At 38.0% G+C, this 17,659-nt stretch overlaps 1 protein-coding gene across 7 annotated transcripts in view; it reads right to left on the bottom strand.

The window, feature by feature from the left end:
• The window catches only part of SCAPER (S-phase cyclin A associated protein in the ER), a 439,244-nt gene that overhangs the window by 112,972 nt on the left and 308,613 nt on the right, over positions 1-17,659 (bottom strand). For all 7 annotated transcript variants that reach the window (XM_014780959.2, XM_087428755.1, XM_087428754.1 and 4 more), the window contains one exon: positions 6,244-6,367. In XM_014780959.2, the coding sequence (XP_014636445.1) occupies positions 6,244-6,367 (124 nt within the window). The remainder of the gene's footprint in view (positions 1-6,243; positions 6,368-17,659) is intronic.

Genomic DNA, 17,659 nt, shown 5'->3' with positions numbered 1-17,659 from the left:
CAGCTTAACTGCAATTCCATACAAATGCATTACACTTTTACTTCTCCCCACATTTTATCTTACTAATGTCATAAAATACATATTTTATATTATGTATCCATTAACATGTTACAATAGTTATAGTTATTTCTCTACTTTTGTCTCTTAATCTCTATATCAGAATTGAGTGATTTACACGCCCCATTATAGTATTACAGCATTCTTTTTTATTTTTTTATTTTTACTTTTTTTGTGAGGAAGATCAGCCCTGAGCTAACATCCATGCTAATCCTCCTATTTTTGCTGAGGAAGACTGGCTCTGAGCTAACATCTATTGCCAATCCTCCTCCTTTTTTTCCCCAAAGCCCCAGTAGATAGTTGCACGTCATAGTTGCACATCCTTCTAGTTGCTGTATGTGGGACGTGGCCTCAGCATGGCCGGAGAAGCAGTGCATCGGTGCGCGCCCGGGATCCGAACCCGGGCCGCCACTAGTGGAGCGTGCGCACTTAACCGCTAAGCCACGGGGCCAGCCCTACAGCATTCTTTATTTGTCTACATATTTACCTTTACCAGTGAGCTTTATGCTTTCATACGGTTTTGTGTTGCTATTTCACATCTTTTTGCTCCTATTTGAAGGACTCCTTTAGAATATCTTGTAAGGCAAGTCTAGTGTTGATGACTTGCCTCAGCTTTTGTTTATCAGGTAAAGTTTTTACTTCTCCTTCATTTTTGAAGGATAGCTTTGCTGGATACAGTATTTTTGGTTGGCATTTTTTTCTTTTAGCATTTTAAATTCATCATCTCACTACCTTCTGGCTTGCAGGGTTTCTAGTGAGAGATCCACTGATTATTTTATGGGGGTTCCCTTATACATGACAGGTTGCTTTCCTCTTGCTGCTTCCAAAATTCTTTGTCTTTGACTTTTGACAAGTTGATTATAATGTATTTCTGTGTGGAGTTCTTTAAGTTCATCCTAGTTGAGGTCTGTTGGATTTCCTGAATCTGGATGTCCATTTTCTTCCCCAGGTTGAGAAATTTTAAGCCATTATTTCTTCAAATAAGCCTTCTGCCCTGTTCTCTCTCTCTCTCCTCCTTTTGGGGCTACCATAATGTGTATATTGGTCTGCTTGATGGTACTGCATAAGTCTTTTTCGTTCTTTTTTCTTTTTGTTCCTGTGACTGGATAATTTAAAATGACCTGTCTTTGAGATTGCCGATTCTTTCTTCTGTTTGATCAAGTCTGATCTTGAACTCCTCTAGCTAATTTTTCAGTTCAATTATTGCATTCTTCAGCTCCAAAACTTCTGTTTGGTTCTTTTTATATTTTCTATCTCTTGTTATTATTTTCATATTGTTTTTTGAAAACATTTGTCATATTCTTGAGCTCACAGAGCATCTTTATGATGATTATTTTGAATTCGTTGTCATGTAATTCATATATCTGTTTCTTTAGGACTGGTTTCTGGAGATTTATCTTGTTCCTTTGTATGGGCCATGTTTCCCTGTTTCTTTGTGTGTCTCATAACTCTGCTGGGATCTGCACATTTGAAAAAACAGGCACTTCTTCTTGCCTTTATATACTGGCTTCATAAAGGGGAAGACATCAATCACTTAGGCTAGGGAATCTGGAGATCTCTAAAGCTTTTTTGTGGGGAGTGCAACTTCTTGGGCCTGTGTGTGCAATTTCTCAATTGGAGAGTTTGCTGGTTTCTTTTTCAAGAGATCATAATCTCTTGCTCCCTCTGGTGTCTGTCTGCGGCACTGCAAGTTCTCTGGTTCTACAGCAGCCAGTTGTCCTGCTCTCTCTTGTTCTCAGCGGCTGCCAGGCACCCAAAGTATGCCAGCTCCCCATCAGTGCCCTGAACCAGGGGAGACAGATACAAGTTCCTCGGGCAGCCCATCAAAAAAGCCAGAATGCCACACTCACATGTTACTTTTCTCTTTCTCTCCTGAAGGAGAACCCATGAGCCAGTGGCTGAGCTGTGCTGGCTTGGGAGAGGGGTGATCAACAGTAAAGTGAAACAGTTCTTCTTACCCATTTCAATGTGGCTGTTTTTGGCTTTGAGATTGCCTGGGGTACTGCAACATCTTAACTATTTTCTGGAGTTCTCATAATGGTATTTTGGTCTGTACACTGTTGTTAAGTTGATGACTCTGTAGGGGAACAACGGCTGGGACTTCCTATTCTGCCATCTTGCTCTTTTCACTGGTCTTTTTATTGCCTTCCAATATGCATGTCTGGTCTCCTCAAGGAGACATTTTGAAGCTAGACACCCACTGTTCTACGATTTAGGCACAGAGAAGATGCTTAACAATTACTTACTGAATGAAGGAAGAAATCTGCTTTAATATATATCAAAGCTTTCATGCTTCCTGGAAGATAATACATTTGTGTTAGCCTTCATCCTAGATCACGCCTGTCTAAATATATTGTTTTTGCAGGGCTCCAAACAAATTCCCAAAAGAGCTTATCCTAAAAATTCTACTTTGACTCTACACTGCAAGAAAAAGCACATACTTTTATAGTGCCACGTGTGCTAGTTTATCTTTTGTAAAAAGCATAACCTAGAATTATAGAATTTCCACCCTTCCTCAAGGCATAGTCAAATGCAGTTTCTTCCCAAAAGCCTCTCCAACGCTCCAAGTTAGAATTCATTCATTCATTCATCAAATATTTAATGTCTTAAGTATGTCTTATGTGCCAAGTACTCTTCTAGGTTGCTTGGGCTACTCTATAGCTCTGATTGTGTTACAGAACTTCTCATAGCTTTTCTTTAACATTTATATATGCAAGTTCTTCCTTCCTTAACTGTGGGCTTCTAGAGTGAAGGAAATGTGTTCAATCCACCTCTGTAACCCTGGCATCTGTAGAGTGCTTTGTGCATAATTGAAATGAAATACAAGAAATGCTAAAACAAACTCTAAGTAGCTTGACTGGAAAAAAAAAATCTTCTTATCCATCTCAGTTTGCTAAAGAACCAGAAAGGCTGAAGTGCCTCACAATCAGGTGTCTTATAAATGCCATCAGGTCTCATTTAATTAGCTTCTTTTATGTTTCTTTCTAATCCTTCTGGAAAAATGTCTTGATGACTATTTTCTATCCTTCACTTAAAGGGTACTAATAAGTTAGTGGTCCGTATTTCAGTTACTGTGTATCAAAACCAGTTAGCAAGAAAAATGGAAATGCACTCAAGTGATTTCCAGAAATGTAAAGATCACCATCACTAGCCACCACCACCCTCCACCTCCCCAAATTAGGAAACACACCCTCCTCTCCCAAATGTCACAAACTCAGTCACAGCAGTATTAGAACTGACAGCTAGAGAATAAAGAGCCTAAAAGGAACTGTAAAAACCAGGAAGTGCCACGTATAAGGACAGGTGGGATAAAACGTGTTTGGCAAACAAATGTCCCAGGATCCCAGTTCTAAACTGAGCAAAATAAACACAGAATATGATGAAATCCATTGGTTGGGAGATTAAAAGCTTTTCTGAATGTCAAGAAACCTTGAGGTCACAAGCAAGGAAATATTATTCAAAGGAAACTGGGGCTTTCAAAGAAAAGGGAGAGGATCAAACTACTTACAAACTCCTGGCACATGGTAGGCCCTTAATAAATGATAGCTATTATGAGGAACTGAGGTCTAGCTCAAATGTCCCTCCTTTGTGATGTCCCAGGCAGAGCTACTGAACTCCTTCCTCTCCTGTATGCTCCTCTCCACCATACTCTGTACAGGCTGCCATCTCACCATTTACCATATGCAGTCTATATATCTGTTTCTACTCCTAAGCAGGGATTTCCTGGAAGGTTGGGATCATATCCTATGCTTCTCCAGAACTGGAAATAGCAGGCGCTTAATTATTAAGTGAGAGAATAAAATAAACTACCTCATATGATCTCTCTCAATAAGAACAGGTTTTGACCAGAAAAGAATGAAGTGCTAGGATGTAAGATCCTGTCTGTAAGTCTTCTTGCTCATCTTCCACATTTCAAATGCCATTCTCTTTCGTTACTTTTCTGTTCAAAGTACATTAATGTCTCTTCCTCCATTGTCAATACAAAATACATTTCACAGAGTAAATTCTTTCAGGTGATGCAGGGGGAGAGCATGGGGTTTGGTTTTTTATTTTTCGTTTCTTATTTTGAAATAATTTAAAACTAACAGATATGTTGCAAAAATAGTAGAGTTTCCTTCACCTACTATCCCCTACTGTTAACATCTTACAAAACCCTAGTATAATTATGGAAAGCAGGAAATTTACATTAAGCCAATAAAATTGACTACTCTACAGACCTTATTTGAATTTCCCAATTTTCCTACTAATGTCCTTTTTATGGTCTAGGATCCCACACTTCATTTAATTGTCAGATCTCGTAAGTCTCCTCCAATCTATGACAGTTCCCCAATCTTTCTTTGTCTTTCATGACATTGACACTTTCGAAAAGTATCAGCCAGTTATTATGTAGAATGTCCCTCAATTTCGGTTTGACAGACCTAGGTTTGACTCTTGTCTCTGTGACTCACTATCTAAGTAGTCTTACGCAAGCCAACTCATCTGGGACTCAAGTTTCCTCATCTGTAAAATGGGATAATAATAGTGACTTTATGTTTTAAAAATTAAATGAGGCAATATATGTTAAAGTGCCTGGAATACAAGGCCATACAACAAATGCTAAGTCTTTTCTCCTTGTCCTCGCCTTTCAACTATTTCTGATAGAATTTTTTGCTAAAATGTCCTACCAATATTTTAATCCCTTCTTTTATAGATAAAAACAAATTTAGCCCTCAAGTGATGACTCAGTATCATCACTATAAAGAGCCATTGTTGTAACTGTGTAACAACAGTTCTATGTGTGTGTCTTTGTCCTCTCTCATTGCTGTCCCCTCTCATTGTCAGTACACCTGCCTGCAAGGGCTTCATCATTCCCTTTCTGATTTTCAGCTTGAGACACATGGGGATCCATTTAGTCACTCAAATATTCATCAACGACATACTGAATCTACTGTCAGGCCCTGTGTTAGGATCTTGGAAAGAGTGATAAGTTACCTTCTGTCCTTGTTGATTTTATGGCTAGTAGGGAAAATGAACAAGTAAATAGCTAATTACAATTCAACGTGATTAATTCTATGAAAGATGTAATGCCTAGAGCACCTAAGAAGAATAGCTAGGGCCGGCCCCGTGGCTTAGCGGTTAAGTGCGCGCGCTCCGCTGCTGGCGGCCCGGGGTCGGATCCTGGGTGCGCACCCACGCACCGCTTCTCCGGCCATGCTGAGGCCGCGTCCCACATACAGCAACCAGAAGGATGTGCAGCTAAGACATACAACTATCTACTGGGGCTTTGGGGGAAAATAAATAAATAAAATTATTAAAAAAAAAAAAGAAGAACACCTAACCTGGACTTGGGGAAAGAGTCAGGTTGGGGAAGGTTTTGTGAAGAAGGTGCCAGTATGTCTCAGTTAAGGTCTACAGAATGTGTAGAAATTAACCAGATGGAGGAGGAAAGACAGCAAAAGGCATGCAGTTTAGGAAGAGCTATTACAACTATGTGCTGAGTAAAAGTAAATCGGTTCTGAAAAATAAATCTCCTATGTTGTAAACTTGCAGCTTGAGAACGATTTTGTGCCAATACCTCAGGGGCTCAGAAACTTCACCAGGAAACTTCTGGCCCCAGGGCTGTGTTCTGGAGATTGCAGTTGACAGACCTAAACCTTTAGATATTATACTGAGCTTACCTCTTTCAACATCTGTGAACTAAAGTAAAATTTAAGGCTACAATTGGCTGCTTGTTCCTATTTCAGAAATACAACACGTTTGTCCCTTTCTGACAGAGGAGTTTCTTGCTTAAAAAAAAAAAAAAATCAATGGCCATCAAAAAGTCCTTTTTAAACTAACCCTTTTAACTGAGCTGGCAAGAGAGGTTCTGAGGCTTTCCCAGCTTTCTTCCCTTCTATAGCACTCATGCCTGTGGCTTCAGAGGTTTGGCTTTGAGTCCAGCTGATTCCAAAGCCTCAGTCTAACCACATAAATTTGTGATCTTGGCAAGTGTTACAAGTATATTATCCATTAAATATTGGAACTTAGGAGAATCCAATATGAGATTTTCAAGTTAAGAGGTTTCTTTGCCAGTCTCTATTTTACTCTTCTACTCATCTTTACTCTTTTTCATCTGCAGAGTAAATAAGCTAAATTCTTTAGTTTTCTCCACAGAGAATATGTTTCAATACTTAACTGCTTCTAACTCAAAGCAATAATGTTACATACCGTCAACTGGTGTATCAGGAGGTCCATTAAAAAGGTAATCTTGTTACTAAACAGAACATCAGTGCAGTTTTCTGAACAGTTATTGCAGGTGAGGTTGTAAACATTGATTGCATTGCAGAGAGACCTAACAGAAGGAGAAAAATACCATTTATAAAACCTGAGCAGCTTTTCTCTAAACAATTTAAAATACATAAAATGAATAGTACAAAAGCAAGAGGCATGGGATGGAAGACACTCAAAAAATCAAGCTAAAACTATTAGGTGCAAGGACCATCAGCTAGACATAAAAGCTTATAATTTTTATCCAAAGCCCAGTTTTCATTAGTACCTAATACTAGCCTCTTATTAATTTCTTAGCTCCAGCAGCAGACAGTGGAAACATATTTACCAGTCTATCTGATATCTTAATAACCTAAGATTAGATATTACCCAGGAACTTTGAGATCTAGAATTCTTTGAATAAACCCAGAAAAAAGGGTCTGTCAAAGCTTCCATTGCCAGATCTTCTGGTCCAAGATAAGGGCAGGTGACGGAAGAAGGGAGCACACATGAGGAGGAACTAGAGGCTTTCCCTGTGAGACAAGAACTGCAGAGGAGGACCTAGAGAGTACAACAGTCAAAGGTCAAACTGGTCAAAGAGATGTTTTTCTCTTAGGGATTAAAAAAATTATATGCCATTGTTCAAAGAAACTTTTGGAGCAACAAACTCAGTGGGCACTCTTCTGGGTGCTCTGAAGACTGTTATTAAAACCTGTATTGCCTGAGTGTTCAATGTTGATTCTAGCCTGAATAAATCTCCTGCTTAAGTCCCATGTACAAATGTTTTGATTTAGTCCCGTCCACTCAGTCCTCTAGGACAATAATTCTTAAAGTATAACCCATGGATGAGTAGCATCAACTTCAACTGGGAATGTTTTAGAAATGCAAATTCTCAGGCTCCACCCTAGACCTACTAAATAGAAACTCTGGGGCTGAAATCCAGCAATTTGTGTTTTAACAAATTCTGCAGGTAATTCTGATGTACCTTCAAGTCAGAGAGCCACTGCTCTAGAATAGAGGCTCTACAGTTTGACTGAGCATTGAAATCACTTGTAGATCTTTAAAAATATATACTTGCCTGAGTTCCTCTCCTAGAGATGCTAGCTGGGGGATGGGTGAGCTCCAGACATCTGTGTGTTTCCAAAGCTCTATGTGCAATTCTGGTGTGCGCCCAGAGTTGAGAAGCACAGGTCTAAGAACCACCATGTGAATTTATTCACTCAAAAAATGTCTAAGTGCCAATGGATTTTCCAGGCACTGTGCTAGTTGGACAAGACTTCATGGAGGCTCTCTGCCCTCATGGAGCTGATGCTGTCCTGGGAGAAATGGTGAAGAGAGCCCCTGTTGTATTTGTAATCATCTGTTTGTCTGATATAGTTGTACCTTGCTTCACACAATTGACAGTTCTGAAAACTGGGCATAATAGAGTATATTGGTTAAGAGTAGAGACACTGGAATAAGATATATCTAGGTTAGAATCCCAGTTCTGTCATTTGAGATTTTAGTAACTTACTCATTTAACATCTTAACTCATTTAACATCTTAGCATCCATTTTCTCACCTATAAAACTGGCATAATAATACCTAAGCTTCACATGGTCATAATGAGAATCAAATGAGATAATAGATGTAAAATACTTAGGGCAGTGCCTGGCACATGGTTAAGTACTTAATAAATGATAGCCTTTATTAGGGTTATTAATGTTATTATTCTTGTTATGAATAAGGCACAAACGAAATGTTAATAAACTAAACCGAATTAAAGCATGCTATAGAAGCTATTATTCCCAGGTTAATAAAGCACAGTGCTTGCCAAATTTTTTCATGGTATACTGGCATGAACGATGAAAGGACTCTAAGTTGAAGGAAGCAGGGAGGAGGCTCAGCTCCATCTGGCCTCACTCAATCCCTGAGGACTGTACAGAAAAACCTTGGCCCACAGGTAACCCATTTATGACACATTGGCTGCAGGCTCTACTAAGCAAATCCTTCATAAATGCAAATCAGCACCATTTCACTTATTAGATAACACAGATTTTGCAAAACAGTGCTTTTCTTTTTAATTTAATGAATAATATGTATTTATGATTATAAAAATAATTGTAAAAAATCTGGGAAAGTGAAGCACAAAGAAATAGTAAAAAACTATCAAGAGATAATTTGATACTTGTACTTCCAGTCTTTTTTCTATTATTATAAATAGATATTTATTTAACAAATACATAATGAATATTTCTCCATGACATTTAATCTTCTGTAACACTGGTCTTCAATTTTTTTTTTCTTGTGAGGAAGATCGGCTCTTGTGAGGTAACATCTGTGCCCATCTTCCTCTATTTAGTATATCTGAGATGCCGCCACAGCACAGCTTGATGGGTGGTGTGCAGGTCCGTGCCCGGGATCCAAACCTATGAACCCTGGGCTGCTGAAGCGGAGCGTGCGAACTTAACTCTTATGCCACTGGGCTGGCCCGCAGGTCTTTAATTTTTTAAAAAAGTAGCAGAATGCTGTCTTACTCAGAAGCCTAAAAGCTTACAAAATCTTACTCAGAAGGCTAAACCATAGGACAGATAAAATCAGAGCTGCTCTGACTCTGATTTTAGTGGGGGACCCAGGGCCCTACTCTCTTCCCTCCTCTCAAAGAGCTTTGAGGGTTCCTCAGAGGTCTGGGAGTGTGTTCCTTTGGAGTACAGTAAAAACTACTGAGCTTTGATTTAAATTTAAATAATTTAATAAAAATAATTTAAATTTAAAATTATATTAAAATTTAATTTGGTAACTTTTTGAATAGGAATGATGACCATAGTACAATATACACAAAAAAGGGTATATGGTGAAAAACATCTCCCTCTTATTTATGTCCATCAGCCACTCAATTTCCCACCTTAGAAATCACCATGGTTACTAGTTTACATATCCTTCCAGAGATAGTCGATGCATATGCAAGAGTTTTTTCTGCCTACACAAATAGTATCATACAAGATTTGGAGGCTGAATGAATGAAGTCCATCTTCCTGTGTCTCTTGGCTATTGCTGCTATTAAGCAAGGTTTGGAAATGTCAGGTTTTCCTGCAGCAGCATTCCAGGTTCTATTTTCCAGCTTCTGGGTGTCAAGAACCAGTGGGATAACCTGTGCTACTTGATTTGATTTCATAATCTCTGATCTGCAGCTTCAGGTACCCATTCTGTGGTTTCCCAGGTGTGAGAGAGAGTTGTGTGTGGCATTAGCTTATTTTCTTCCTTACTTATGTTGGCCTCAGAGGGAGCAGCACCCCCAGTGGATATGTTTGGTATTGTTTTGGAGTCAATCCAGGTCTAGAACCTCTTCCAACAATTTTGTAAGCATCTACTGTCTTATTCTAAATTCCTTTTCTGATTAAAATACTTAAATTGAGAAATATCGCACCATTTTAAAAGGCTGAACAGTGTCATCCCATGAATATAAAATTTTACTTCAACCAATCCCTTACTATTGTGTCTAATTTTCAGTGTTATAAATAATGCTGTTTTAACAGAGTTCTTAGTTACAAGACATAGGAAGAAAGCTCTGGTTAGTTTAAACAGAAAGGAAATTAACTGATAAGTTATTGGGTATATCACAGGACTCATAAAACACAGGTGTACAAGTTACACTGCCAGGACCAATACCCAAATCACACACCACCAAAGTGATCTGCTGAAAAAACCACTGGGTGCCATATGCCACAGCTTGAACTCACGCTGTGACTTTGCACACTAGATGCACCTGCCTCCAATCATCAAAAGAATAGAGTCTGGGATGTCCTTACTTCTTTACTTCATTATCTTCAGAGTAAAAGTCTGGAATGGGTATGCTGGGTTGTGAAGCCTAAGTCACAAGCCTATATCCTAGACACAATGAAGACTGGGAAGCAAATATCTGGCATTCTCAGCTTCTATAGTGGGAGGACCACTTTCTATGCTTGGGAACTCTGCAAACATAGGATGTGCTCAACAGCACAACCCATGTTCACACCAGCTGTACTGAACAAATCATTCTGCTTCCTTAAGACAAGTGTCTAGTAATGATAATTTGGGTCAAAGGACATGAACATTTTTAAGATTTTTGATAGATACTGCCAAATCCAAATTGCCCCCCAGAAGAAAATATTTTAAACCTATTTATACTCCCAGAAAAAGAGTTTCTCTATGCTTTTACCAACACTGGATAATCTCATTTTAAAAAATCTTTACCAGTTAGACAGTTAAAAATGGTATTTTTCAAGGTTGCATTTCTCTTATTACTAGTGTCACTAAAGAGTTTTTCATGCACTTATTAGCCATGTGCATTTTTTTTCTTTTTTTGTGAGGAAGATCAGCCCTGAGCTAACATCCATGCCAATCCTCCTCTTTTGCTGAGGAAGACCGGCTCTTAGCTAACATCTATTGCCAATCCTCTTCCTTTTTTTCCCCAAAGCCCCAGTAGATAGTTGTATGCATAGCTGCACATCCTACTAGCTGCTGTATGTGGGATGCCGCCTCAGCATGGCCAGAGAAGCGGTGCGTCAGTGCGCGCCCTGGATCCGAACCCGGGCTGCCAGTAGCGGAGCGCACGCACTTAACCTCTAAGCCACGTGGCTGGCCCCAGCCATGTGCATTTTTATATTTTCTTGAATTATCACTGTGAACCTTTTAGCCATTTTTCTATTGGGCGAGGTCGTCTTCTTCTTATTGATTTATAAGACTCTTTACCGATAATAAAGATGTTAACCTTTGATCACTGTATGCTGCAAATAAACTTTCCAGTTTGTTGCTTATCTAAATTTCTTTTATTTTTTTGTCATAAAGAATGTTTTCACTTTTATTTGATAAAATCTGTCTAACTTTTCCTTTGGTACATCTGGATTTTGCATCAGACTTAGAAGAACCTTCTCACTTCAAGATTATAAAAATATTCTTTTAAATTTCCTTCTGATATTTTCATAGATTTTACATTTAAATCCATGATACAAAATTGATTGTGGGATAAGGTATAAGGTAGGGGTTTATTTTTTTCAAAATAAAGTTGTCACTTATCTTTTTGTTAATTATTCATGTCCTTTACTTAAAATTTTTTTGGGAGGTTTTCATCTTTTGCTTAATGATTTATAAGGATCCTCTCATTATAAACATAACAAAGGGCTAATATACGTTGTTAATATTTTTTCCAGTTTACCTATTGCCTTTCATTTTGCTTATGTTATTTTTAAGATATTTTTTATGTACTGAAACTAAACAATTTTATGTAGTATAACAATTTTTTCTTTATGGTTTTATTTTTCTCTTCCCTTCCTCTTATCCTTTAAAAAGTTCTTCTTCACGGGCCGGCCCCGTGGCACAAGCGGTTAAGTGTGCACGCTCCGCTGCGGCAGCCCGGGGTTCGCCGGTTTGGATCCCAGGCGCGCACCGACGCACTACTTGTCAAGCCATGCTGTGGCGGCGTCCCATATAAAGTAGAGGAAGATGGGCACGAATGTTAGCCCAGGGCCAGTCTTCCTCAGCAAAAAAAGAGGAGGATTGGCATTGGATGTTAGCTCAGGGCTGGTCCTCTTCACAAAAAAAAAAAAAGTTCTTTTTCACTACGAGATGAGGTAATTATACATTTTTATCTAGCCATTTGATTTTTTTTTCCTTGAATTATCACTGGGTGTGGTAATTTTATGGTTTTATAATTCACTATCAAATCATTTAGAATTTATTTTGGTGTATGGTGTGAGGCAGAAGCCTAAATTTATTTCCCTCCCAAAGAGGTTACTGAATAATCCACTTTTTCTCTACTGGTTTGAAATGCCACCTTTATCATAACTGTATAAAGGATATATTCCCTGGTTTCCTAGTCTAACTGATAATTTTGTCAAGCATTGTGCCAATATCACATTTTGTGTATTGTAGCTGTATAGTAGGATTAATATATAAAATTGTAGATCTCTAAAGGCTTAAAAAAGAGGAGGGTACTACATTTAGAATGATGTGTGGAACCTTACAGCTTTATAATTGTATCCTGTTTTCCTTTTGATTTTGATCTATAATTTTTATAGCCTTGATTTTTAATTTCTATTTTTCTTTTTTATTCAATAAAATCTCTACAACTTGTCTAAAATCTTTTGTCAATTATCATAAGGCATAATTAAACATACATATAAAAAAGCAAACAACACATAGGATTTTGTCCTAATGTTCTCTGTGCCTTACATTACAGAAAATGCATTACTGGTAAAGCATGGAATGTGCATCTATATTATCTTATGCTCACAAAACTCCCCCAAGAAACTTCCACAAAGAAACTACTTTCTGATGAGAAAAAAAGGAGGGGGACCAAAAATCTCTGGGTCAGGAAAAACTTGTCCACTCCGTAAAACTTGTTTGAAAGACAACCTCTATTTGAAGAGCACCTGTCTTAGAAAGATCACTTCTTTGAACCCAGCCTGGGTGGTCTGCCCAAGGAGCTTTCTCTGTAATTTAAAACTCAAACGACTGGAAGTACTTTTTAACATCAAACAGAAAGCCCCAGATTTTAAAAGTTTCTTCTAAGAAGACTTGAAAATCTTACTGTCCCTCTGTCAAAAGTACACTGTGGCTGGGTTGAGATAAAGGCTTTCTGCCTCAAATAATCATGACTACAAAAGTCGATCTTGTGTCAGTGTCTTCTCACTGAAAATGTTTCCTCTGAAAAACACAGGACAGAAATGGCATCACAAAACTGAGTAGTCTGGCAATAAGTACAGGAACATATTTACACACAAAAAGGATAGTAACAGAATGCAAGTGTAGTACACCTCAGATAGTAAGATCATTACCTAAGAAATTATGAAATAGTTAAACAGAAAAGCCCTAGGTGGTTGCAGCCTAAGAGGACTTGATAATATAACTTAGGAAGTATATAGTTTATATCCTTGCAGTCTGCAGTGGTTAAGACTTTTCAGAAAGCACTGTTCACCAAAATCCACTGTCTTACACCAGTGTCAAGAGGGCAGACAACTCATTTTAAAACAACTACCACTGGCATTTTAAAACCAGAGTCCCAATACATACTATAATTTACCAAATGCTTAATGGCTTGCATTAAGCATTTAATAAATGGTATATAGTTTATATACATGGGGGAGAGTGTACAGCTTTCCCTTCCTGCAGAATAAAATTCTGTAACAAGTAGGCACAGCAAGTATCATAGTCACGTTATTCATACAGCTGCAAAGAGAAATTTGGAATTTTCACTAATTACTCTTTCAGCTCTCACATAAGAAAGCGATTGGCCTGATGTGGGTAAGTGTAGAAAAGGGACAGATTCCCACAAAATACAGAGGATGGTTAGCAAATGACATAGAATTAGTTTGAGGAAAGATTATCCAGACTGAACCAGAACACACAGACCTGGAGTAATATCAGTTCTTTAGGGAAGGGAGAAATCAATGTTATAACTAGAATCGCAATACATATCATAAGTTATTAAGTACATTTGGTTTGCATTAAGCATTTAATAAATGGTATATAGTTCACACACATTGTCATTCTCAAATTATGTCCAAACGAAAAGAACTTCTTTAGATATTATGAAAAATAATTATCTGAAACTAGGGAGATCTAACTGCAGTTAGAATTCTAATGCCCTAATTGCAGCCACCAAATGAGTGGCCCCCTCACAGAATGGGGCCTGTAATCTAGGCCTGGCTCTGCAGGTGGCCCATCTAAAAGCTGCATATGCCAATTCTAGAGGCTGAAAACTGAGACTCATGTCAAACCACTGAAAACTCTATTCTATATTACATAACTACTCTAAGTTACTTCTAGGTAAGGTCCTTGCCTGATTTATCCTTTTTGGAGCCCTCAGAGTGTGCAGCACAGAGTTGGCTGAGCACAGAGACATCTAAGGAAGGGACAACTGTCTTCCTTGTTTCAAGCAGAATATACAAGAATGTACAACTGTGGAATACATTAACACATTAATTAATCACATTTTCCACTATTCTCCTTTTTAACACTCATTAGAATGAACAGAGGTAGGAACCCTGCCCCTACTTAAAATATCTTATGAATTTACATTGATATTTCAGATTCAAATTCAGGACTAAGGGATTTTTTTCCTTTAAACTCGTCTATATAGGAGACGAGGAAAGGAGAGAGGAGCTCTCTCTCCTTTCTTTGACACCGAGAATCCTGGTCTTCCAGGGCTCCAAGAATGACAGAATTAGAATATCTATAATTTCTCATTTGCTTTATGCTATATTACAACACATAACAGTTTCAGGATAATAAAATTAACAGTACCACCACTAATTATGATTACTAAAAACAGTTAAAAATATTTTGGCATATGCCATACCCATTCATCACTTCCAATGAGGTCGTACAAGCTATACTGTCAGAACATATACTCATTTCATACTATACTCTCCCTCTTAATCTTCTTTAGTTTTAGTGCTATAATTATATATTTAATGCTCACTACCAGTCCATATGTAAATGTATCTGCAGTCATTTGTTTGTCTCAAGCTTGTTCTCTACTAGATTCCTTAGGAGGGTCTTGTGGGAACAATATTCCCTGAGTTCTTGTATGCTGATAAGTGTCTGTGCCTTTTATAAGGGAAGGTCAGTTTTGCTGGATATAAAGTTCTTGGCTTATATCTTCTTTGCTAGAGTATATTAAAAATGTTACTCCATTTTCTTCTGAAATAAAGCATTGCTATTGAAAAGTTGGATGATTAATTTTCCTTCCCTTATAAATCATGCGCTCTTTCTGCTCTTTCAATATGTAATTTTTAAAATTGAAGCACAATTTATACATAGTTAACATTCACCCTTTTTAGTGTACAGAGTTTTGACAAATGTGGTGAAACCACCATCACAAGAAAGATAATAGAACCCTCACCTCCCAAAACTCCCCTGGGCAGCTCCTTTCTAGTCAGCTCCTCTCCCAACCCCTGTCATTCATATATCTGTTTTCTATTTCTATAGTTTTGCCTTTTTCAGAATGTCATATAAATGGAATCATTCCATATGTAGCCTTTTGAGCCTGGCTTCTTTCACTTAGCACAACGCAATAGAGATTCATCCATGTTGTTGCATGCATTAGTAGTCTGTTCCTTTTAATTTCTGAGTAGTATTTCATTGCATGGATATTTTCTATGCTTATGGATTGCTTATTCATTCACCAGTTGAAAAATATCTGGGTTGTTTCCAGTTTGGGGTGATTATGAACAAAGCTGCTATAAATATTCATTTACAGGTTTTTGTGAGAACATATTTTTTTATTTCCCAGGGGTAACAATCTAGGAGTGGGATTGCTGGGCCATATAGTAAGCATATGTTAAACGTTACAAGAAATTTACACATTGTTTTCCAAAGTGGCTATATCATTTTGCATTTCCACTGCTAGTGTAAGAGAACTACAATTGCTCTGTATGCTTATTACCACACAAAGGGCACAATATGCTCACCACAAGACAAAAGCCAATTGTCAAGAGGCAAGATGGTGGAAAAGAAAGGGCAGTTTATTACAGCTTGCTAGCAAGGGGGAAGATGGCTGACTAATGTCTCAAAGAACCATCTTAAGGGGAGCACAAAATCTTACAGCAGCTATATAGGCTGGTGGATTATAGGGGAGGAGGTTAGGAATGTTGACTCTCGGGTGTTACAGACTGGGAGTGCCACACCAGATCTTTCAGTTTTTATTAATGATGGCTATCAGCATAGACTCTCTGTTTGGGGGTCATCACATTCCTAAGGAACTCAAAAGTACAAAGTCATCATCTTATCGCAGCTGGGAGGTGTGTGCACAAGCAGGGGTCATAAAATCTACAGAGCAGTTAGATCTCCTGGAGGGTGCATATCTAGCTGGGTTAGTTTGTCAGGGGTCATTCAAAGTTACAATAGGGTTTCTTTTCTACAATGGCTTCCCTCATGTCAACCTTGTCTTGAGCTGGTATCATGCTCAACAGCACTTGGTAGCGTGAGTGCTGTTTCTTTTTTAGGAAGATTGGCCCTGTGCTAACATCTATTGCCAATCTTTCTCTTTTATTTTTTCTTTTTTTCTCCCCAAAGCCCCAGTACATAGTTGTGTATCATAGTTGTAGAGTTGTAGCTCTTCTATGTGGGATGCCGCCTCAGCACGGCTTGATGAGCAGTGAGTAGGTCCATGCCCAGGATCCGAACCAGCCAAGCCCAGGCCACCAAAGTGGAATGCGTGAACTTAACTGCTATGCCACTGGGCCAGCCCCCTGAGTTCTGTTTTTAAAGCAATTTTAATAGGTAATGACGAAGTATCTTATTGTGGTTTTAATTTGTACTTCCTAATGATGTTGAGCATCTTTTCATATACCGATTTACCATCTGTATATCTTCTTTGGCGAAGTATCTACTCAAATCTTTTGCACATTTATTAACTTTCATTCCGCGATGTATCTAAAGCACCTAAAACACTTTCTGGTCCATAGCATGAACTCAAAAATATACACCGACCAACACAATAAATGAATATAATACTCTTTTCCTCACCCAAAAGAGGTAAGGAAATCACACTACCCAGCTCAGAAAACATGTGGAAAGTTTATGATCTTTAAAATTTTAAAACAGGTAAAATCCACTCTTATTTACAAACACAAAGGAAAGCAACAGATCTATCTCTTAGCTCATCTCTACAGAAAGTGTAAAGATTCTAGTGTACATTATTGAACCAGTGAATTTCAAATTATAAAACAACATGGAGTGTTTACAGACTGTTGACAGAGAGTGTTAACTGATTACGTTTATAAAGTTAGTTATGGTGGCAATGGAAAAAATTTTCCAATGGAGTCTCATTTTAATAAAGTTCATTGGATCTAATGTACCAAATATCTTAGATATACAGTACTGATAAGAATAAAATATATTCAACAAAAGTAGAGAAAAACAGTATTTGATATGGAAAATGTATTTGCAAGAAGTCCTGTATGTGGTCTTGCATATATGGACATCTTTAAGTGTTATTATTTTATTGATAAAATTACAAGATATTAAATTAGTACAACTAGATAAAAAAGTCTTGATTAATAAGAAAAATGTCTTCTCAGCAAGAAATTTGGAGACATAATGATGCAGAAAATTTAACAATGAAGTGATTATTCTTTTTGACATTTTTGTGACCAAAGAGAAGGTGGACTTGTGACAGAATTTGGGAGGTTTTTTTTTGCAGTGGATAATTGCACATCTGGATCAGTGCAAGCTGTGGATGAAGAAGAAAATTTCTCCCACTGGCACTGTGATGAGTAGGGTAAACCCACACTGCCTTCCCTGCCTTCAGCTCCATCCTTTCTGATGCCAGAACACTTAGGGTGGTCAGGGATGGTGGGGAAGCCAACATCCAGGAACAGCAAATCTCAGCTCAAGGCAGGGGTCTTTAAGAGAT

Source organism: Ceratotherium simum, chromosome 3 (genome assembly GCF_057802395.1).
Source record: "Ceratotherium simum simum isolate JZ-2026a chromosome 3, ASM5780239v1, whole genome shotgun sequence".
NCBI lineage: Eukaryota > Metazoa > Chordata > Mammalia > Perissodactyla > Rhinocerotidae > Ceratotherium > Ceratotherium simum.
Note: the sequence above shows the minus strand (reverse complement) of the source record. Positions and strands in the feature narration are given on the sequence as shown.